The following is a 24893-nucleotide window of genomic DNA, read 5'->3' on the forward strand; positions in this document are numbered from 1 at the left end:
GAAGGATGGCTCAACTGTGTTTTGGTTCTCATATCATTTTAGAAAGTGCTGGTTTGATGCATGTGGTTTTAAAATCATCAAATCAAATTTCTCCCCCATCTCAAGGAGTGTCAGAATGAAACCTGGAGCTGCGTTGCAGCCCAGGACTGTGCAGTATGCAGGGAGGCCTAAGGCACCATCCTTGCTCACTAGGAGATAACAAGGAGGGCCAATAAAGATATCTCTGTTGTGACTGATTACTGATGTGGTTCTCCCTGATGTTCTTTGTAGAACATGACAGCCCAGAGCAAGCACCACGTCCAAGTCCACTGGACATTTAATGACAAATCGTCAGATCTCCTGCAGTGGCTGACGGTGACCAAGCAGAAGTTGGAGTCCTATCAGGATGGCAACGGAGGGTGGAAAACGAACAACAGGGCTTTGGACTTGGAGGTGAGGACCATTTATTTCCTTGTGATGTCATGACCATGCTGTGCAGGTGGCAAATCCGCCTGCCCCCACCTGGTGTCCTCCAGGTGTTTCTGACTACAACTCCCATCAGCCCTAGCCAGCATGGCAAATGGTCATGGGTGGAGAATATTGTAGTCCATCGACATCTGGAGGGCCACAGGTTCCCTATCCTTGGTTTAGAATGAGGGTGAGGAACCTCAGGCACAGGGCCTAATGTGGCCCTCCAAGCTTCTCGGTCTGGCCCTTGGGACTGCCTCCAGATCACATCCCTTCCTCAGTCACACGCTTGCCAAGCCACACTTCCCACCAGCCCTTGCTCTGTGCCCTTCTCAAGTGATAAAGGCTCTTGCTTCTTGGAGGAAAGGGTGGAGAAGTGTGAATGTGTGTGCAGAAGCCCTTGACTTTTGCATGACTGAAATGTAACCTGCTGTACAAAACAAAGAATTAAATCCATTGACCCACACCCACCTTTGCCTCTGGCTGGCATTTCCAACCAACCTTGCACCCCTAAAATGTTGTCCTCAAGGAAACACAGCTGAAAGGGGTTCCCCATCCCGGGTACAGATGGATCCATGGGTGATCTAGCTTGGGGTCCTCTTCTGTTTCCATTTACAAAAGCATCACCTGTGCATAGACTGTTAGCATCCATCTGTTGTCGAGTTACAGCGTCTGCTGTACCTGTAGAGACTGATTCTGGAGAGACATGTTTTGTTGCATCTGGGGCAGATGAAGGCATCCAGTTGTGCTGCTGCATGGCGTTTTTTCTCTCTGTGCTCCTCCCAGTGGCAATTCCTCCTCTGTTCACTGCTATGGATGCACAGCCTGTCTGTCTGTTCCATGGCACTGTGGTTGTCTGCAAGGATTCCCATAGGGTGGGGTTAATGTTGCCAGTCTTCATGCCACGTTTGCAGACATCTTTGTAATGCAGAGCTGGTCTACCACCGGGCCTAGTGCTGGAAGCCAGCTCCCCGTAGAGCACATCCTTGGGGATCCTGCCATCTTCCATTCTGTGGACATGACCAAGCCAGCGTAGATGTTGCTGAGACAGGAGTGCAGAATGTGGGCTTGGGAGACCACGCCTTTGTTTGAGACACTTTCCTGCTATATGATGCCCCAAATCTTCCTGACACAGTACATATGGAAGGCGTGGAGGCATCACTCCTGGTGGGTGTAAGTTGCCCATGACTCACTTCCATAAAGCAGCATGCTCAAGACGCAAGCCTGGTAGACCTTCATCTTGGTGTTGGACATTAGCATCACATTCTTCCATACCCTTTTGGAGAGGCAAGCCATTGCTGCAGCTCCCTTGCCAATATGCTTGTCCGGCTCAGCGTTGATGGAGAGATACTTTAGTGGCATCTACATGATTCTGCGTGTTGTGCCTTGTGCCTTTCAGGGGCTACAAAGTGAGTTTCCAGACAGAGAGATTCAGCTGCACCTCACTGAAGCCCACGGGCAGCTGGTGGCAGAAAACTCTTCGTTGGAAGGTGCTGAGAACATCCGAACCAAAGTGAAGAGGCTAAAGGAATCTTTTGAGTCTCTTGAAGACATGATGTCAAGGTAGGCAGATAGGCAGTTCTGATGTTTTGCACTCCAAGTTGGCTGGCACAGAGGGTGGACGGAGTGAAAGGGCAAGCAAAGCCGTGGTTGCGTTATTAGCTCCCATTTTCTCAACACTTTGAAAGGTCTGTGTGGTTTGTGGGCTTCCAAGAGGCAACTGCTTTGTTAGCGTGAGAACAGAATGCTAGACCTATTAGCCTTTGAGTCGTTCCAGCAAGGCTCTTCTTATGCCCTTAGGTAGCATTTCCAGTTTGAGGCCTGCTGATCCTCATTTGGCAATGTTGTTCAGCCTTGCAAATAAGCCCACTAAAGTTACTAGCCTGCAAAAGTTGCTGGCTGTGGCAGAGGCTTCCCTCCTCTGCCACTCGGCTCAGTTTCTTTTTCTAGTTGCAGAGGAGCGATGGAGAACTCTGTTCCTCCTCCACCAGCCTGTTCATTCACCTGCCGGCAATGCCATGTTGCCCATGGCTACTCAGCAAGTGCTTAAGTAACAGTTCTGATATAGACACGGCACAGGAAGCAGCAGGCAGAGTGGCTTCCTTTCTGAGTAACTGCTGCATGAAAGCTCCAAAATGCTGCAGCAGTGGTTCTAGTGTGGTTAAACTGTTTATCTAAATGCACCCCACAGTTTATAAAGCTGTATCTTGGTAACAAAGGAACCCAGCAGCGTTTGTGCTCTATGGAAGCCTACAAGCAGGAACCAGTTCTCTTCCAATAGGCCCTTTTTATTTTCCAAAGTAGAGAGACGTTTCTGTTTTCATAAGGTACATTTAAAGTACATTTTCCCACACTCCCACAAATCTAAGGAACTGTAGTTTTTCCCTCTCAGAGCTACAATTCCCAGGGTTCTTTGGCTCGGGGGAACGTATGCTTTAAGTATATTACCGGTATGTTTTTATATATGTTGGAAGCCACCCAAAGTTTCTGGGGCAGGGCACAAATTATTATTATCATCATTATCATTATTATTGTTAACAGTGCTTTTTCCTGGAGGGACGCAGGGGTACACATACCCTAAACATTTTGTGAATCTGGCCTCGTTGAGGGGCAGTATTTCAATGAGTAGGAAAATGAGAGTACCCCTAAACATTTTTTTTAGAAAAAAAGCACTGATTATTATTAATAATAATGCATACCGTGTACATAGCCATAAACTTAAATGATCTTCCCATACTTAACCCTTTTCTGTGTGTGTGTTTCTGCTCCAATATTTAATCACTTAAGCTCCAATAATTCAGCATTAATTTTTAGATCTTTCCCAATGCTGCTGAATAATACCATCTAAGTCTTTATGAATCACTGTGGGGTTCTGGGAATTTGAGCTTTCGCCCCCTTTCCTTTAACTTTCCTGGCAAGTTGTATGCTTTTCTCCTTTGCCCAGACTTCTACCCCCCACCCCCCACCCCACACTTTCCAATCTAAGTAGCTCTTTCTTTCCCCACCTCCTGAGCCTGTCAGGTTTCCTCATCAGTTCAGAAACCAGCCGCGGATTGTAACCGTTTCCTAATCGCAGCTAGGAGCGCTCTGCTAGAACAATCCCCTGGAAAGTAACGATCCATTTAAAAAGTGGCCTTAAAACGGCAAGACCATGTCCAGGGAGAATAAATAAAACCCACTGGCAGGAACTTGTCACGGTATCTTTTACATCTGTGCTTCGTCCTGTGATGCTGCTGTGCTTGTGCTGTTTGGGAGCTAGTGGTTCAGTTGCTAGAGAACGTCAGAGAAAGCTTATCCAAGCAAGGTCATCCATGAATCAAGATGAAGGCAGGGATTTAATGCCTCACTCTTCTGGTCGTTCCCAGTGCAAGAATTTCTGCTTGCCAGACAGAATGGTCTCCCCCTCTCCTCCCCCTGTGCACTCATCTCGGGGTTCTCCTATCCTTCTGGAGTGGATTGGGAGGGTTCTAACTACTCCATGCTTCTTCCATCCCTCCTTCTCATCTGACTGCTCCCTCAAGGACACCAGCTCAGGGCTCATGACAATATCGGCCACAGCTTCAACACACTATGTAGCCCATAGGAATCTTTAGTAAGCTTAACGGTTTAGTTGGTAGTCCCAGGATGAATAAGGGAGGCAGTGGAGTTTTATAAATGTTACAAGCCTTAGCTTAACTATCTCTCCTCTCCCCTCCCCTTCTTCGGTTTAACCATAGTCTCCTCCAGAAAATCTACCCAAACAGGACAACGGTAGATGCCGGCAAGAAAACAAACTTTTCAGCCAACCTGTCATCCCATGGTTTTGCCATTCGCTCTACAGAAGATCTCAACCACTCCTGGGTGAGAAAAGCATTTCAGTCACCTTTTTGCTATGACTTAAGTTTTGTGCAACAGGGCTGGCAAAGGAATGGGTCTGAGCCTCTGTAGTAATTTCACAGCTGGGGTCATAAAGGTGAGAACCTGTTTCAGCCAGAGCGCTGTGTTCCCTTGTGTTCCCTTGCTTCTCCAAACACTAGGTCAGGGTTTCTCAAACTTGGGTCTCCAGCTGCTGTTGAACTACATTTCCCATCATCCCTAACCACTAGTCCTGCTAGCTAGAGATGATGGGAGTTGTAGTCCAAAATCTGCTGGAGACCCAAGATTGGGAAACCCTGCTATAGTTCTCACCAACTTCTGAGGGTGGAAATCAGATTGACTCAGATTTGCCTTTGTCAGGAAGCGCATTGTAGATTTGTACCCGTGTAGGATGCTAACTATCTCCGTTCAGTGTATGCAATATGAACTGGGCTCTTCTGTCTGTTATTTTTGCTTTGCCCAACTGATGCTTGGTAGGGAGAACGGTGTGTGTGTGTGTGTGTTTCACAAACTCAGGTCTACCACAAAAGCTGCTCTGCTGCACCCCCTAAACTGGCCTGTTTGCTCACAGTTACAGTGGCAGATGCTGTCCGGTTGCCAGTGTGGAACTGATATTTAGCTGCCAGCTCAAAGGTCTTCTCTTTTGCATTGTACTGCGAACATAGGAAGCTGCCTTAATTTGAGTCAGTCCATTGGTCCATCAAGCTCAGTAATGTCCACACTGACCGACAGCAGCTTTCCAGGTTTCAGGTTGGAGTCTTTCCCAACAGTACCTGGAGATATCTGGGATTGAACTTTCTGCAAACAAAGCAGCTGCTCTACCACTGAGCGTTGGCCCTTTCACCAAGGAGGGAATACGAAGAGGTGGATTTTCCTGTACGCAGTGGCATAGCTCCAACACGATGGGTGCTGGAGCTCAAATCTAGTCTCATAAACTCCCAACTTCTACCTACCAGTCCTAACTGGGACAGGCAACAGTTACTCAATAGGGGAGAAAATGTTCTCTGCAGATGGCAATTGGCACACTCCCTTTTTTATTGCCATTGCTTTACATGTTCCAGGACTGACCCCTGACATTGAAAATAGGTGGCAGGACAGAGTGTGCAGGGGCCGGGTCTGAATGTTGCAGAGAGCCCTGGTTCAAATTAAATCCTGATTTTGCAGCAGACCCTTTTTCTTCCTTTTTTTTTTAAAAAAAAGAGGCCCGCGCTGCTTTGTTTTAATTCCAAGTGTGTTTTCTGCAGTTTACAACTCTTCATTCAGCCATCAAACTTTTTAATAGGGAACCTGGGGCCATATTCACAGCGGGTGTAGCTTGTAACACTGACATGCAACCAAACGGCAAACACCTTGGGAACGGAGCCTGTTCTCGGCTCTGAAATGTTTTGAATGTGAAAAGCGCCGTCTTTTCCAGTACCTTAAAAGTGTTGAATTTGCAGTGTCCCGTGCACAGCGGAATGATGAGGAGTACGTGCCACATACTCTATATTACTTTATTTACACTTCAAAGCTGTTAGGTTACAGAAAAACATCTTGCCTCTGCCGGAGCAGAGAAAGCATCCTCTCTCCTCTAAAGCACGGAGAGAACAGTGAAAAACAGGAAACCAGTGTACGTCACATCCAGTCTCCTTTCCCGTGAGAAACTCCAACAGCAATTGACTGTGGAATGTAAACACCTGTCTCGTGACAAGCACTTCGCTGCACAGTGAAGAGAGCAGAAACCAACAAAAAGTCCTTCTTAGTGTCTCCCCTCAACTGGGGATCTACGTTCATTTCAGAACGAATGAAGAATGAAATCAAATGGGACTGACTCTGTGCTCAGGGAAACATCATTGCAGATCAGAGAACTCCTTCCTGAGTTCTGCGTTCTGCTCCTTGGTGGTTCTCAATGGCACCTGGTAGGAAAGCTTTCTGCCCACCAACAAGCATAAGGAGAACTCCTTGGCATCTTTCTGCCCCCCTCAGAACCAAATTTCAATCTAACCTAACAGCAACTTTTGGGCACATTTATAACGGCAGCAGTGGGTTACCTTGTGGGTTGAGCAGAGAGGTTTAAGATCTTTCTGCCCAGTCCTGTGTCACAATAGGACTAATCCTCAAGGATCAACGGTGGGGGTTTCTCTGTTCATGTGGCCCCCAGAAGGCAAAAAAAAGACTAAAAAAAGGGTTAGTCACTCCTGCTTTTTTTTCCCACTCCACCAATCCAGTTTAAAAAATCAAATAGTGTCCCAGTCTAGTTATTATTTATTATACAGTGGTACCTTGGTTGTCGAAAGCCTCGACTCCGGAACAAATCGACTCCCGAATGCCACAAACCCGGAGTGTTCCAGTTTGTGAACGTTTTTCAGAAGCCAAACTTCCAACGCGGCTTCCGCTTGAGTGCAGGAAGCTCGTGCAGCCAATCAGAAGCTGCGCCTTGGTTTTCTTTTCTTTTCTTTTCTTTTAAAATTTTTTCAAAAAAAAATTATTGAATGATTTTATGTTACAAGAAACATTACAACCATACTACCACTAAATATAATTGAGAAATAAAAATTACATACATCAATATTTAGTTTGTTATTTGCCGTCTTATTTCCTCCCAAACATTCCATACAAAAACACACATATGTCTTGAACGGTTTCGAGTCGAATGGACTCCCAGAACAGATTAAGTTTGAGAACTAAGGTACCACTGTATTTGAATGCCATCCTTCATCCATAGATCTCTGGATGATTTGCGTCATAAAAAAATAAAAGATTAGGACAAGAATTTATCTCTTCGGATCGAGTTAAGAAAAGAGGAGTGGTCATATATGCAAAGGAGAGCCTATCACCAAAATTTCTATTTAAAGATGAGCAAGGAAGAATCTTGGCAATTGAGATACAAAATCAGGGAGAAAAGTTTTTGATATTAGGAATCTACGCACCAAATGAGGGGAAATCGGAATTTTATAAGAAGCTGCAAGAGATAATGCTGGACTATCTGGACTATGACAACATCATTATGATGGGAGATATGAACGGAGTGGCATCAACCAACATGGACAAGTCTCAAAGCCAAAATGTGACAAAAGATGGCAGACTACCTAAAACTTTTGCCTGTAATTTATACTTGATGCGTGGTTTCTTGCCCTGCCAAATAAACTTCGATATGTCCCTCTCCGGATTTTATGACAAGGTTAAGATTCACAAGAATTTCAAGAACCATATTGTAAGGAAAGCAGTGTTTAATGTCTGGATAAAATATAAAGACTTATTAGAAAACAAGACCCCAAGGTGGTTATCACCTATGGAAGCTAAGGCTGTGAAAAGACCTAATATGGAGGTCAAATGGCCGAAATATTGGGAAATATTAGAAAGAGATGGAGACAATTGGAGATTGCAGAGTATGGAGAAACTTAAAGATAAAGTGCGAGATTGATTACATTACACTCAGATTAAAGAGGCTTTTAAACTGGATAAAAAGTTAGGATTCCAAGTGGAAAAATCGAAATTGGAAACAGAACTGTTAGAACCTAAGACTAAATTACTTTCAAGAATGTATAACTTGCTGCTGAGGTGGAATACACAGGATGAAACGGTTAAATCAGCTATGATAAAATGGGCACAGGACATTGGGTATAATATGTTTGCTGACTGGGAAAAGTTATGTACTACCGGTATGAAGTTTACGGCATGTAATGCCTTGAAAGAAAATATTATGAAAATGATATATAGGTGGTACATGACCCCAGTCAAGCCAGCTAAAATATATCACCTGCCAGATAACAAGTGTTGGAAATGTAAGGAAACTGAAGGAACATTCTTTCACCTCTGGTGGACTTGCCCTAGGGTTAAGGCCTTCCGGGAAATGATATATAATGAGCTGAAAAAGGTATTTAAGTATACCTTCCCTAAGAAACCAGAGCCCTTCCTTTTGGGCATTGTTGGCCAGAGGGTGTTAAAGAAGGACCGAACATTATTTATGTATGCAACAACAGCAGCAAGGATACTTGTCGCCAAACATTGGAAAACTCAAGATTTGCCCACGCTGGAAGAATGGCAGATGCAACTGATGGACTACATGGAGCTAGCAGAAATGACCGGCAGAATCCGAGACCTGGGAGAAGAAGCAGTGGAGGAGGATTGGAAGAAATTTAAGGACTATCTTCAAAAACACTGTAAATTATATGAGTGTTAAGAAGGATGAGAGATTTGAAAATAACAGGGCACCATAAAGTTAGCTGAAAAGACTATGAGAATGAGTGAATTTCATGAGAAAGACAAATTTTGAATGAATATCATGTTAAAACTAGGTATTTAAGATTTTGATAAAAATATTCAAAGTTAGGGATAAAATATTGGAATTTCGTACAATAAGAATGAAAATAAGGTGATAAGTTGCTGGCTAAAGTTTTATTAACTTGGAATGTAGGAGCGAGAGACGTGAGGAAGTCCAAAAGGGAAAAATGAAGAAAAGATGGTTACTACAAGATGTAAAATCCTATGTTTGTTTTATTTTTTTCGATGTTTTCTGTTTATTCTGTATTTTTTTCTTTATTGTATTATTAAAACTCTTAATAAAAATTTTATATAAAAAAAAAAAGATTTGCGTCATAAAAATGCAAGTTTAAAAACATAAAATACATAATAAAAGCAAACCAAAACAATAATCTCACACCACCTCCCACAAACACATTTAAAAGGATACAGGATGGTAGTCAGCCAAAGGCCTGGTTGAAGGGGAACGTTTTTGCCTGGCTCCTAAAGGTATATAATGAGGGTACCAGGAGGGCACCCTGGGAAGAACATTCCACAAATGGAATGACAGAAGACAAGATAAATGAATGATTTGTTTCATAGCTGACTCTGCTGGGTATGGGATGCAACTAATCAATAACTCATGGGGGAAAGTGCATGCTCTTGTCTTCTACATTTGTGTCTTTTGCAATTGTTTCTGCAACTCAGGAGAACATGGCCAAAGAGGAAGATACTGATGATCTCCAGCTCATTAAGAACTTTGAGCAGTGGTTGCAAGAAGAAAATGCCAAGCTGTCTGAAATTCTCGCCTGGAAACCATCCAGTGGTGAAGAACTTAAAGCAAGGCGCAGCAAGTTAAAGGTTTGCTCCACTCCACAATGCTGCGTTAATTTCGCATTACTGTATGGTGTGCTTGAGAAGACACCCCAGTCTGGTCTGTTGCAATGGGCTAGGGACATAGGAAGCTGCCTTATGACAAGCCACAGCATTGGTCCGCCAAGCTCAGGAATGACTGCACTGACCAGACTGCAAGCTGCTCTCCAGGTTTGCAGGCAAAAGCATCTCCCAGCCCTCCCTGGAGATGCCAAGAATTGGACCAGGGACCTCCTTGTATGCACAGCATGTGCTCTACCACTGAGCTGTGAGCCTGTCCCCAATATCCCCAGAGAAGTCTTTCCACATCTTTCAGACTAGCATAGTTTTAAAAGTAGTTCAGAGTGGGGTTGTAGAGTTGGAAGGGAACCCAAAGGGCATCTAGCCCAGTGCTAAAGAATCCTTGACAGAAGGCCACCTGGCCTGTGTTTAAAAACCTCCAATGAAGGTGAGGCCACCGGAATCTCCTTTCTTATAACTTGAAGCCATTGGTTCAGGTCCTCTACTCTGGAGCAGGAGAAAACAAGCTTGCTCCTTCTTCCACGTGACAGCCCTTGAGATATTTGAAGATGGCTGTCATATATCCTCTCAGTCTTCCAGGCTAAACATGCCCAGCTCCTGCAACCATTCCTCATAAGGCTTGGTTTCCAGGCCATAGATCACCTTGGTCACCCTCCTCTGCACACATCCCAGCCTGTCAATACAGTCGTACCTCGGAAGTCGAACAGAATCCGTTCCGAAAGTCCATTCGACTTCTGAAACATTCAACTTCCAAAGCGCAGCTTCTGATTGGCTGCAGGAAGCCCCGTTGGATGTTTGGCTTCCAAAAGTACATTTGAAAACAGGAACACTCACGTCTCATTTTCAATCGTTCGGGAGCCAGAACATTCGACTCCCAAGGCGTTCGGGACCCGAGGTACAACTGTATCCTTTTCTTAGTTGGTGTTTTCTTTCTTTCCTTCTTCCTTGTGACAGCCCTTAAGATATTTGGTATCTCCTCTTAGCCTCCCCCTTATCGAGGCTCAACATATCCAACTCTGTCAACCTTTCCTTCTAAAGCTTGGTTTAGTGACCCTTGGAAGAAATATATAAATATAGTTAATATATATTTATGAAATATATAGACATAAAACCATGTAAAATAAAACCAGGCAGCTACACAGGAATAAAAAAATTGGAAGCGTCACCGCTTTGTGATCCGCCTTCCCCTTTGGAAATATTTGTGAAATGCCCCCTAATTGCTGTATGTGTAATGGGAAAAGGCGGTGTGTTCTCTCTTCACCGCTACCACCTCGATCGTTTGCACAACAAAACAGTGCTTTATCTCCCCACTTTCCCTTCCAGGAGCTTCAGTCTCGCGTCCCTGAGGGTCAGCAACATTTTGAAGATCTCCTGCGCCTTCGGCCGATTGTTAAAAACTCTGATGATCTGGAGGAGCTGCGCTACCGATGGATGCTCTACAAGTCGAAACTGAACGATTCTGGCAACTCCTTGGTAGGCCTTGTGATCTGAGGATAGGTGGATCAGGGATCTTTTACATTATACACTGGGGACCCAGTGTGGTGTAGTGGTTAAGAGCGGTGGACTCGTAATCTGGTGAACCGGGTTCGCTTCCCAGCTCCTCCACATGCAGCTGCTAGTCACACTTCTCTGAAGTCTCTCAGCCCCATTCACCTCACAGAGTGTTTGTTGTGGAGCAGGAAGGGAAAGGAGAACGTTAGCCGCTTTGAGACTCCTTAGGGTAGTGATAAAGCGGGATATCAGATCCAAACTCTTCTTCTTCTTCTTCTTCTTCTGTGGAGGATCGAAAGTGGGGGTGGGCTGGGGAGTGCATGTTAAAAACCTAGCCTGTCTGTGCTGTTCCTGGGGGCTAACCAAGAGGCGAGGTCCAAGTCCAGTCCGAAGTTGATGGTGCAGTATGGAGGCTGTCCGTCCAAGCTGTAGCTGGGTCCAAGGCAGGGAGTCGGGTGGGGTCAGGAACTCTGGCAGAAGAGCAGGTCAGGGTCAGGCAGGAACAGGCTACCAATGATGTTGCTCCTGCAACCTGGGACTGGGGCTGGCTGGCTTTTATCTGCCCCGAGGCATAGGGCAGCCCCGGTCCACGGGTGACTCGCCTCTCCTGGCCTGGAGGCGAGCACTCCTCCTGCAGGAACTTAGTTCCCTCTGCCTCTCTGCCCTGAGCCTTTGCAGCTCAGGAGAGGCTGAAGAGTTACTGGACCCAGAGGCAACCTCAGCTTCCCCTGACGGGGCTGAGAGTGGAGCACCTGCAGGCAATGGGTCCTCCATCACCTCAGGGGCCAGAGCAGACTCAGCTGGTGCCTGTACCTGAGGATCCAGCACAGGTGAGGACCCTTCAGGCTCAAGCCCCAGCCCTGGCTCAGCTGGTTCTGGAGGCGGGGGCTCCTGTGCAGGCTGGGATTCCTCAGGTTCAACCTCTGAGTCCGAATCCCAGGCCATCACACTGTCGTACGAAGGGAATATTGACATTCATTGCTCCTTCCACTTTGCCTCTGGCTCTGCCCACAACTGGCATGCAGCCCTCTGGCTGGAAAAGGTCCGCGCCCCCCCCCCCATCTCTGTTGTAATGGAGGGGGGGAATGTGTGATTCCAATTCCCTGCACATTTTCCTACCCTGCTGTACTTCACTGGCCAACACTTGTGAGGTTTGGGGAAATGTTGCAACATGCCTTTAGCTGGTCTGCATGTAATTTGGGGAAAAATGGGGAGAGGCATGCCATGCAGCTCCAATCTTTACTGTTTTGTATGAAGAAAGTGCTCAAAATTTTAAGGGAATTTGCTCTTCTTCATTTCCCCAGTTCTAAATGCAATGATTTTTTAAAAAAGTGGGGTGAATATGGAGTAATAAGAAAGCTAGATGGGAAAAAATACACAACAATCAAATGTTGGCTAAAGTGCAAGTAAGAAGTTAGTGTCCAGTGTCCTTACTCTGTGGAAAATGTGTGTAGGAATCCAGCCTCAGTGGTGCGCTTTTACTGTGCCATCTCCTGCAAAACTACAACTAGTCAGAAGGTGTCAGTGAAATCATAGTTATTTCTCTTGTAAGCCTAAACCAGACTTTAACTTGCTAGGGAACAAAATCCATTTGGAATTTAAACTGGATGTGTGCTATAAAGCTCATTAAATAGAAAATCACCTGCTGCTTTAGCTTGTCCAGACGATGAGAAATTTAAAGCAACATTCCCCTCGTGAAATAAACATTGGCTTATAGGTTCCTAGGGGATACCATGGTTTCTTTTCTTAACTAAAAACCCCAATGCTTTTGTCTTTTTTAAACAGGCAACAAGCTCTTTGGAGGAGACAGACACATTTAGAAAGGTAAGAGTGTGTTTTTGTTTGTTCACAGAAAAGGAGAGGGAAGGGCATATGTGTGTTTGTGTGTTTTAAAAACATAGTTGTCCAATAATGAAATGAAGTATATTTTGTTATGGAGGGCACGGCTGCAGGATTAGAATCCCCACAATAAAATTATACTACATTGCCAACCAAGTGTGCCACATAATACGATGCATTCTAGAAGACGAAACAAAACAATGGGTACACCTGGAGAGAGACATAATCAAAAACACCCCCACCATAGCATACCCATTCCTCCCAAACAAACTAAGGAAAATCCCCACAACACTAAACAGGTTCACACAGACCTGGAAGGAAGCATGGAAGGAAGAATCAGGCAAACTGTCCCCGACCTCAATCCCACTAATCCCATTGGCTCACCACCCACTATTCCATCACGCAGCACAAAACCTCCAGGTAAAAACCTGGCAAACCAAAGGTTCATATCGCCTAGCAGACTTCTACAAAAATAACAAAGCCACATTGACACAAGAAATACAAGACAAACTAGGGGACACCCAAATGCCCTGGCTAACACCACCAGCTAAATGCCTTCTTAAACAATCCAGTAGGAAATCAGCAGCAATTAGGCGCTTGAAAACCTCCTCCTAACAACAAAGGGACATGGTAAAGGGATGGTATCCACAATATACAAAACACTACTGCAAAATCCCACAAACTCCCTAGACACAATCAAAAAACAATGGGAGGATGACATAGGCTATGAGATTAACCCCACTCAATGGACCAGAATGTGGTCTAACCCCCCCCCCACTTTAAATCCATATCAATAAAAAGAAAAGAACTCACTCTGAAAAACACCTACAGGTGGTACCTAACACCAAGAAAACTAGTGCTAATACGCCCAGGAGCCTCACCAAAATGCTGGAGTGGGTGCACCTCCACAGGCACATACCTCCACATGTGGTGAGACTGTCCCAAAATCCAACTCTTCTGGACATCAGTTATACAATACATATGTAAAACAACTAAACAAGTATTAGAAGTCATCCTAGAACTGGCCGTACTGAACATCTTCCAAGATAATAATGCCTACTCACATTATAAAGAGCTCATAACCCACCCAGTCTCAGCAGCTAGAAGCATCATAGCCAGACACTGGAGAGATGTCAAGAGTGAACATGGACCAATGGTATCAAATAGCATGAGAAAACTTACTAGAAAAACTAACCAATAAACTGAAACAGACACAGGGACAAATAGAAGACACCTCTTTATCACATACGTAGCCCAACAAGACAACAACAAGAATCCACCGACAGCATATAAATCGATCTGGCTAACCTGACCCCAAAACCCACCCTCTCACACGCATAAACAAATCTCACTGCAGTCAACCAAGACAGCCAACCGCACCCTAGGCCACCTCCAACCTCTCTCACCACCAAGGAAATATAACAAGCGAATAGAAAGAGAACCCCCACTAGTGAAGCTGACATGAAACCCCACACATACACTGAGTAGAAAAATAGAAGCATTGCCACCTGACCCCTCTTTCCCCCTCTTTTCTTCCCAACCTAATACTGCATGCAACACTAATGTCTCACAACAAATGAAACTGATCTGTAGAAAACACAACTTGAAGAAAGAGGCAATGCACGTATTTTAGTAAACTAATAAATCTTTATTAAAAAATTATATATATTAAAAAAAACAGAACAGCCAGTCTCTTTTAGCTCTCTTTGCTTATCTCATTTACCATTAATAAAATTGTAAAGGAAAATATATATAGAGAGAGGAGTGCTTCAAGAACACAGAGAAAGAGTTGCACTTGGTGGAGTCAAAATAAACATGAAAGGAAAGTACACTAAAATGTGAAAGTAATTTTTAAAATGTCAAAGACTTTAAAGCAGTTTTCGCTGACCTGGTGGCCTCCAGTTACTTTTGACTATTCTCAGGTTGGGGCTGATGGGAGCAGAAGGTGGCCCCAGGTTGGCAAAGACTGCTTTAACGTAGACATAAGATGTATCATAAGCAGTTCAGCCATGATGGCTTTGCTTTGAACCACTCCTGGCCATTTTATGAGGTGAACAGTTGAGGAGACCTAAATGTCTTCTTTTTTCTAATATGGTTCACCCTTGGTTTAACAGCAGCTTAGTTTATGAGAAATTGGATTAAGAATGCTGCAAACCCGGAAACAGGTATTTTGGTTTGTGAACTTTGCCTTGGAATAAGAACATGTTTCGATTCCTGTTGAGTGTGTTCTATTTGTAAATTGAGTCCCCCGCTGCTATGGGAAAGCACGCTTTGGTTTCAGAACGGACTTCCGGAACAGATTAAGTTCGTAAACTAAGGTACCACTGTATGTCCCAGCAGCCTACCATTCCTGTTTTCCTCAGCATCCAGTGTGCTCCCACCGCTGCCCTGGAAAGTGAAATACACACACTGTTAGCCACAATTGTTGTTGTCATTTAAATGTGTATACCGTCCTTCATCCGTAGAACTCAGGGTGGTTCACAACACAAAATTACAATAAAAAAAACGCAAAATACTTAATCAAAACAAGAACAAAAACAAACCAAAAACACACATACACACAAAACACATTTAAAAGGGCATCATAAGTCAGTCAGGATGAAGAGGATATATTAAATTAAGCCAGTGGTTTTCAGACCATTTGCCTTCAGGAGAGATTTGCCTTCAGGAGAGCTAGTGTGGTGTAGTGGTTAAGAGTCATGTAATCTGGGGAACCGGGTTCGCATCTCCGCTCCTCCACATGCAGCTGCTGGGTGACCTTGGGCCAGTCACACTTCTCTGAAGTCTTTCAGCCTCACTCACCTCACAGAGTGTTTGTTGTGGGGGAGGAAGGGAAAGGAGATTGTTAGCCGCTTTGAGACTCCTGAAGGGGAGTGAAAGGCGGGATATCAAATCCAAACTCTTCTTCTTCTTCTTCCCCTAGTGGTTTGTCCACTAAGGAGCCACCAAGAATCTGCTACAATGCCCTTACAATCCATCAGGGAATGTTCTTCCTCTTTCATTGAGGTTCTGATGGAACTTCATCCAAGGAATTGACATGATCTATATTAACTGCTTAGCTTCAGCAGTTCTGCAACCTCAGGTGCATCCACATCATTCCATGTGGCTGCACAAGCTTTTGGATTCTGGCTATTAGTAGGATGGGGGAATCAAATGTTGGATATTGCCAGGGCCCAACTAAAGTCTATTGATTCCCATCTCCCTCCCTCAGTAGAATCAGCTCAAGCGGCAGGAATGTTTCTCTTAGCATCCATTATACCCCTAGGGGGAAAACATGCTGTATTTAATTCTTGATGGGAACATTGCCAGACGCCGAGACAAAAATACAGTTTTCCTCTCTGTAAGGGATGGTTCGAAAGACCAATCAAGGCCATCCCCCGCCCCCATTTTAATATTTGATTATTTTGCTTGTATTTTTAGATAACCCTATCCCCACTGGCTTATATATGAACATCTATAGAGATATAGAGCTAGTTAGATGTCATGTGCAGTACAATCTTGTGCATGTTTTGCTAGAAATAAATTCCACTGACTCAATGATACTTAGGCAGCATTCGCACCATGCATTTAATGCACGTGTTAGTTTGTTAAATTTCTATACTATCCTTCATCCAAGGATCATAGGGCAGTTTTACAATATAAAAACACAAAAAATACACAACTCATATATGCGTTTGCATACATATGTACTAGAGATGCTCAAAAAATTCTCCCCATCCCAATGTGCGAGGAGTATGGAATTACTTTGGTGTTTCTCCAGCTGTCTGCCCTTCTTCCATTTTCAAATATTTTTGGACTTCAGTCTGCTGCTCCTCAGGCCCATCTCTCTGCTCACTAACCTCCCAACCCCCATTTTAGAAGCCACCAATGCACAGGACTACATATGCACATTGACAAAATCAGAGCACAAGGAGGGATTTCACTTTAAACCATCATGGCTTCCCCCAAAGAATTCTGGGGCTACTGTTTGTTAGGGGTGCAGAGAGTTGTTAAGAGACTCCTGTACCTCAGACAGAGCTACAATTCACAGCGTTCCCTGGGAAGAGGAATTGGCTGCTAAACCACTCTGGGAATTGCAGCTCTGGGTGGGAAACAGGCCTCTTGCGAGCTCTCAGGACCCTTAACAAACCACAACCCCTAGTGCTTTAAATGTATGTTGTGAATGTGGCCTTACTCACCAGTAAGTGTACGCATGGTCTGCAATAATGAAAGAACCATTCCTTGATCATCCCAGAGCATAAAAACCTTGCTTGGATAAATAGCACGCACAGAGAAAAAGATGTCAGATAGAAAACAAACGGCAAATATGCACTAGCATAATTTTATCCATAAACAGAAGACTGGAAAATTAAATTGAGAAAGCTAATGCGTTGGGGCCTGTGGTTTCTCCCCCGTAGGCTGACAGTTATGGAATAGCTTATTGCCTCTTCACATACGACGGAGCATTGTAAAAACAAATATTTAAAAAAATAATGATGATAAATGTTTCGTCAAAGGTTGGCTTCCAAGTTGCTGAAAGTATTGCAGGAGCATACTTAGCGTCAATTGGAAATCAAAGCAGGTTATTTATGGGGTTCAGCAGTTCTTGTCTGGTTTATTTTCTGCAGTGCTCAACCCTAATTAAAGCTCCTTGCTGCGCAAATGATTTGGGCCTCATTGTTTGTACAAACAAAGTAATTAGGATTTATTAGATTCATGACTGCCTAATTGGTTCCCTTTGAGATGCTGTGGGATGTAATCTCCTGGAGCAGATGGAGAGTCAGGATCTGCAATTGCGTCTCATTTAGAAAGTCGCCACTGATCGTCGGACCAAATAAGTTCAGCCAGCCGCGAGCAATGCTAGTTCACTCGCTCCTTCTCTGGAAGGCTCTTGGTTCAGGTCCTCATGCTAAAAACATCAACGAGAGTAAAATTCTTTCACTGCTGTAAAACAGAATTTTAGAGTTGGAAGGGACTTTTGAGGTCCTACAGCCTAGTTATTCAATGCTCAGTGAAGGAATCTGAACATGAAATCTTGTTGGATGAGACCAAAGCTCTTCAACTCCAACATCCTGTTCTCACAGTGGCCAATCAGGTCCCTATGGGAAGCCCAGTGGATATACTAGGACACCATGCTCCTGATATCAACCAGACATCATTAGAGCTTCCTGGATGAGGCCGTTAGCCCATCTAGTCTAGCATCCTTTTCTCATAGTGGCCAACCAGGTGCTTATGGGAAGCCTACAAGCAGGACATTGAGGCTCTTGGTCTCAATTCATGTGGTCCTCAACTTTTGATGAGTGTGGGAAGGAAGTCCCACTGGGATGGAATCTGGGAAGGAGAAGGAATGGGAATCCTCTGCAAACAAGGCCTCTGGAAAGAGTGACCTGTCACCTGTTTCATGGGGAGGAAAAGTGTGTGAGAGAAAGAGTGGCAGAAAGAGAGAAATAAAAGAAGGTGGCCACACACACTGCCAGCTCTGGTCCAAATATCACCAGCATCCCCTGCTTAAATTTTACCCTTGGGGGGGGGATGCAGCCCTTGGCAGAAGAAAAGCTCCCCCCTTCACTGAAATAATTGCTTGGATTGCTTGCATGGTTTGGGCATCTCCATTCAAGGTGACGTTCAATATTCCTGGCAGAAATATTGGGAAAGCAGCGACTGCAGAGAAATACACTGCCAACTTTCACAGGGACACTCTATCCAGCCCTGGAGGCTTAGGGGTTTTTGTTTTTGCTTCTCCTGCCTGTTACCAGAACCATTTTTCACGATATATTTGGAACGGAGTTATATTAATGAACGCTCTGCATAATGTGCTAAAGAGCCCACAGCTCCCCAATAACCATCTCAGCAGGAGTCAAAATGCCTCAGGAGGATGAGTCAAGAGCAAATGTGACTGAGGACAGCTAGGCCGCCCGTGCAGCTTGAGTTCAGTCCTAGTGGCACTTTTAAACATTTTAAATATAATTTTCTACACACTGCCTTCTATGCTTGGTGGAATGTTTATCTAATTTTACTATTCTTTTTACAGAAGTCATACGGTTGCCAACTTTTTTTTACTAGCTGTGCTCTTGTGCTTTTAATAGCCTGGCCTGCAGAAATGTAGCAGGCGAAGGTTTACGCCTGGCATGGAGAGGTACCGTGAAGCTGTGCTAGCCTAGTCACCAGTGAGTGACATTCTGCTGCTCTTCTCCAAGTGTGGAAAAGAGGGGAGAAATCTCCCACTCTGGCTAATGGCCTCTGAGAGCCTAGCAAGTAGGACTGCCAATCCAGGACTATAAGACTATTGGTCCATCCAGATGAGTATTGGCTAATTCCATTGGTCATGGCTACCCATGTACACACACATAGCCATGCTAGCTGGGGATGGTGGAAGGTAGAGTCCAACAACGTATGGAGGGCCACAGGCTTCCCAACCCTGGTGTGGACAATAGTGAGCTAGGTGGACCATTGGCCTGCTCTGTTCAGCTCAGTAATGTCTGCACTGACTGACAGCAGCTGTCAAGAGTTTCTAGCTGGGAATATTCCCAGCCCTACCTGGAGATGCCAGGGGTTGAACCAGGGATCAAATGCATGGAAGGAGATGCTCTCCCACTGAGCTACAGCCCTAGATAAGGCAAATTCATACATAAGGCAAATTCATGGAGGATATGCTCTACCTCCAGTCAGAAGAAGCAGAGATTCTGAATTTCAATTTCTGGAAACTACAGGAGAAGAGAGTGCTCTTGTGCTCAGATCCTCCTTGAGGGGTTCCCACAAACATCTGGTTGGCTGCTGTGGTCATTGGCATGGTCCAGGAGGCTCTGCTCGCATTCTTAAGGCACCTTGGTATAAGGCAGAGGTAGAGAGCCTTTTTTCAAACAGGGACCACATTCCCTTCTGATAGTGGCAGACTTTTGGCTCTCGTATTTCAGCAGCACCCAGTGCGATGCTAAAATTCGGCCTCTCCCCATAGGTACCACTGTGGCAGGAAGGTAAACAGCATTTCCGTACACTCTGGCTTCTGTCACAGTGTTCCATTGCACCAGAAGTGGTTTAGTCATGGTGGCCACATGACCCAGAAAGCTGTCTGTGGACAAATGCCGGTTCCCTCAGCCTGAAAGCGAGATGAGTGCTGTAACCCCTTTGACTGGGCTTAACTCTCCAGGGGTCCTTTACCTTTTTTAAAACCCTAACTCTGCCTCTGCTTCTGAGCAATCTTCCAAAAGCCCATGGTGGATCAAGCGAGAGGCCAAAGTGGACAAGGGAACAAATATGAGTTTCACCTCTGTATAGGAACTTCATTGCTACACACACTCATTTCCCCCACCTTGTCTCCTCCAAGCAGACAAGCAAGAGGCATTCTCAGAGTTCCTAGTTCCCATTCCAGCCAGGAAAAGCACTCAGTGTTGAAGCATGGCCAGTGATGGGTATAGCTTGGGCAGAGTCTCCAGGGCCAGACAGAGAGGCATTTATACCTGGGCCTGAGGTTTCCCTAGCATTCAGCATCTTCCTCTGTCCCTTCTGACACTGCCAGCACTCTTAATGTCTGTCTTCACACCTGGTTATTTTGCGCAATGTGCCTCACTGTGCCTCAGTGCCTCACTGTCCTTGGCAGTGTTATTGGCGAGACCCGCCATTGCTCCAGCAATTGAATTTTTGTGCTCTGCAGAGCTAAGATGCATGGCATTTTGATCATGCCTCGAGTCAACAAGCCCATGGTGCCTTCCCACTCCTTGATCCTGCAGCGGCATCACAATGCTGAAGTTGTGACAGCCTGGGCATTTCCATGGCGACCAGCTGAGTCATTAAGCATGATAGCATGGCTGCCGGATCAGGCAAAGCCAAGCCGAGAGCAGGTGGGAGGGAAAGCAGTGGCAGGAATGCTGGATTTACATGACCTCTCCTGCAGGTGTTTGCCTTAGGGCAGTAGGGATAAGTTGAAAGGGAGAATCAGAACCATAGTGTGCAGCTTGTTTGCGAAACAGCATCGCAGTTTACCAACTGCTTCACATTCCTCAGGTCTCACAACACCCCCGTGAGCTAGGTCACCATTCTCCCATTTTACAGGTTGGGAACTGAGGCTGAAAGACAGCCAGTTTCTCAAAAACTCACCTCAAGTCCGTGACAAAGTTGGGACCTTGAACACAGACCCAAACACCTAGTGAATGAGCAGCAGTCAGTGTGGGACACCTGACTTCCTGTGCTGCTGCCACCCAAGCTTCTGAGGGCGGTGGAACTGCCAAAAGGGCCCCCTCTGCCTATCGCAACACCCTAGGGCAGTGGTTCTCAAAAATTTTTTACACTGGTCCACAATTTCAGGTTAATAAATTTCCTCACAGCACACCGATTTTTTTTATTGATAAGAAATACATTGGAAAACACAACTAGGATTGTCCTCAGTATCACTAGATGCCCTTGCACTCATTTTAAAAAGAGATCTATCCATGTTCTGCAAATAATAATAAAAATATTTCAATACTATACTACTCTGAAATGTTTAAAAGTTTCTGTGATTGCCCTTGAACCTTCCAGACACAGTTATCATCCTCCCCTGCCACGTCACACTGCTTGAGAACCACACTGCCCTAGGGGGGATCTGTAGGGAAGGAGGCGGTCTCTCAGCTATTTGGGACGTGCCTCATTTAAGGCTTTAAACACTAACATGAGCACCTTGAATTGGACCCAGAAATGAGCTGGCAACCTTGTGCTGAAATTAAACACATAGGATTGAGACTGATGAAGAAATTGGCACAGAAGTATAGTTTTATTTGTATTTATTTTTTACTTAACAGCATTTATATACTGCTTAATCATCAGGTCCTTTAAGTAGATTAATATCCATCTGCCTGGGATATGAAGGCAAAACAACTCCTCATTTGAGGAAAATAAGCTTAGTTGAGATGTTGTAACCCTTCATGTCAACTAGGGAAATGAAGCTTGTTCCCACTCACCCTTAAGCAATTCTGATCCCCCACACGGGGATTAGAATGTCCCCCTGGGATTTAGGAGATGGAAGATTCCTTTGGGGCATCTAGCTGGGTGCAAGACTATTGTCCTTTGTGCTGCAGTTGTTTCTTTATGCTGCCAGGATTATGGCAGCTTTGAGCCACTTACTCAGATGCTAGGCATGCATGTCAAAGCATCCCAAGGGATGGATTAATTTAAGCACCCACTCTTCAAAATCTCATTCAGCTTCCAAGAAACATAGAAAGGACGCAATGCCAAAAATAGTTATGGGAATGTTTCAGCTCACTGGAGAGCAAGGGTTGTAATCAACTGGCTTTAGGCTGGATTTTTCTTGTGGCCATTACATTCACCATCTAAGAAAAGATTGTCCAATCCCAAACTCTTAGGCATTCCAGTTCCTGCACCCTGGTGGACTTGTAGTTTTGGGGGGATGTTCCAATCCATGAACCTCAAAAAGCTAGAAACCTACTTTTCCTCATTGCAATTTCTGTACACACCCCTGATTTCCCTTCTGTTATTCAATAATGTCAAAATAACAAGTTGCTGTGCTGTTTCACGGTGAATTTGGCAGGAGTTACTTAAGGCTACATTGATGCTGCATGCATGCCAAACGTTTAGAGTTCCTACACGCCCCAGAAATAATAATATTGGGGGCTGTAGTTCATTAAGAGTGCTGGGAATTATAGTCTGGCCCTACCATTAGGTAGAGTGAGTCATTCACCTCAGGTGGCACCCATGCTTTGAGGAAGATTCAATTTCCAGTCCACTTAACTTCTGTACACGGAATGGTGGGCACCATCTTGTCTGCTTTGGGCAGCAAAATGTCTCGGGCCATCCCTGTCAAAGTTCTAGCTGAACAACAACACACAGCGAAATAGATCCTGTAAACCTGAACTCTGGCAGCCCTGTATCTAGAATTTCCCTGCTTGTTGCATAAGGACGTTGGACAAAGCAACTGGGTGAGAAGCTGAACAACAGAAATCTTTCTCGGCGCCTCAGCATAGTTAAGAGTGGCAGAGGGGGCTCTCTTGGTAGTTCTGCCCCCCTCAAAAGTGTGGCCCGGAAGGGAGACGTCTTTCTCTAAGTTTTGGAACTCGCTTCTCACAGAGGTGCATCCTGCTGTCTTTGTTGGACAGCTTCCAGTCATACACTGAAGACACACCTCTTTACCTTTCACAGTTAAATGAAGTGTGTGGTAAAACTATGGCACTCACTCCTAGTAAAAGAGCATTGGGCAAATCCACGGGAGAGAAAACTATCAATGACTACTTGCCATGATGGCTATCCTCTGGTCGGAGGCAGTAATGTATCTGAATACTAGTTGCTGGAAACCACCAGAGGGGAGAGTGCTCTTGTGCTTCAATCCTGTTTGCAGTTTCCCCACAGGCTTGGCCACTATAAGAACAGGATGCTGGGCTGCCTGGGCCATTGGCCTGATCCAGCAGGCTCTTAAAAGGATTTTGTTTTGTGATATCTACTTCTTCCATATTATTTAAGCCTAACTACTCTATTTCGAACTTAAAAATGGAAAGCATAATGATGGTGGTCAACAAAAGAGGTTTGAAGACTGTCTTAAGGCAAGTTTTTAAAAATGTAGTATAAACACAGACAGCTGGGAAACACTGGCCTGCGAGCACTGCAATTGGAGAACAGCTTTTACCAAAGGTGTCATAGGCTTTGAAGACACTCAAACTCAGGACGCAAGGGAGAAACATGCTAGGAGGAAGGCACGCTTGGCAAATCCACACCGTGATCAACTCCCGCCCGGAAACCAATGTCCCCACTGTGGAAGGACGTGTGGATCCAGAATTGGCCTCCACAGTCATTTATGGACTCATTGTTAAAACCGTGTTTATGGAAGACAGTCTTCCTTGGCTATGAGTGATCGCCAAAGAAGAAGATTATTTAAGCCATACTGTTCTGCTTTTGCTTGCTTGTTTGTTTTTGTAATTGTATGAAACCTATTTCTGTTCCGTTGTTGCAACCCGCCCTGGGACATTTCAGTGAAGGGGTGGGGGTAAGAAATCTCATAAATAAATGAAAAATTCCCGGGGGGGGGGACCTGGCAAATATGGGACGTGGTTATTTTTAATGTAGACACCCAGGCTGTTATTCCCCCATAATGCATTGTGCCGGTCTGGTGTTCTCTGCCGCTCTGGTGTTCTCAGAAGGAAACCAAACCTTTTCGTAAGGCCAGAATTGGATTCCTGGCCCACTTTGCTCCCTTGCCCTTCTTATAATGAGCCATTTCGGAGCAGCAGACCCAGTTGTAAAGGCTACTGCTATACATTGAACTCAAATTTCACCATCTGTTCCACTTCCCTTTTTATTCTCTGGCATCTTGTAAAATATGAGGCTTGTACAGGGAGCAATGAAAATAAGTCAGCCTGATTATAAAGTGAGGTGCAAGGGGTGGGGACCCGGAGCTTTCTGCTGCTGTCCAGAGATTAAACAGAGAAGGCCCATGGCTAGATTCAGATGCTGTATATCCCAGAATGGCGGCTGCCCCTGAACTCGGCAAACCTATACAAACATGAAGCAGAGCTTTGGCCATGAGGGAAAGTGTGTGAAACTTGCACTTCATTGTAACTGAATACCCAACCAAAGGCGGCCATTTCTCTCCAGCAGCCACCAAGTTCCTGTCTGGCACGCAAGACAGGTTGGAAAAATTGTAACTGGCGCGTGGAAATCTCAAAATTAATACTAAAAGCAACTGCGTTGTCCCTCGAGGAAACCGAGGCTGAGAAATTGTCTGGAAAAAATTGTTTGCAACACTAAGCATTTTCTTAGAGATTTTAGCGTCTGGCAGATTGTCACACATAGGTCAACCCCAAACGTTGGCTCACGGAAGCCTTTTTTATGGTACCCAGAAACCTCCAGTCCCTTTTGCTCAGCACCTCGTGTCTCTTGAGGGTGTGGTCCGTTCCTGCATAGAAGCATTGCTAGCTCTTGTAGAGGGCACACTGCCTTACATAATGGCTTCATGGTCTGAAAATTATCAGATGGTGTGCCAAGAATCAAATCACTTCATGCTAATGGCTCAGGGACAGAGCCAAGTTTGATGTTAAATGCAGTTGTGGCCTATTGGGACTTGTGAGACAGAAAGCCAGGAGCCCGACATGATGTGGGGCAAGATCCAATGACAGAATCCTCTCCACTGAGTTCCAGAAAGGCAACATGGATAATGAGGAAGGTGAAGGTGATAGCCTGTGCAACTC

General features: G+C 45.0%; 1 protein-coding gene across 2 annotated transcripts in view; it reads left to right on the top strand.

The window, feature by feature from the left end:
* The window catches only part of SYNE3 (spectrin repeat containing nuclear envelope family member 3), a 95142-nt gene that overhangs the window by 58701 nt on the left and 11548 nt on the right, over positions 1-24893 (top strand). For both annotated transcript variants that reach the window (XM_079947977.1, XM_079947978.1), the window contains exons 13-18: positions 271-432; positions 1847-2010; positions 4164-4287; positions 9232-9384; positions 10741-10890; positions 12694-12732. In XM_079947977.1, the coding sequence (XP_079804103.1) occupies positions 271-432; positions 1847-2010; positions 4164-4287; positions 9232-9384; positions 10741-10890; positions 12694-12732 (792 nt within the window). The remainder of the gene's footprint in view (positions 1-270; positions 433-1846; positions 2011-4163; positions 4288-9231; positions 9385-10740; positions 10891-12693; positions 12733-24893) is intronic.

This window comes from Podarcis cretensis (assembly GCF_951804945.1).
Source record: "Podarcis cretensis genome assembly, chromosome: 1".
NCBI lineage: Eukaryota > Metazoa > Chordata > Lepidosauria > Squamata > Lacertidae > Podarcis > Podarcis cretensis.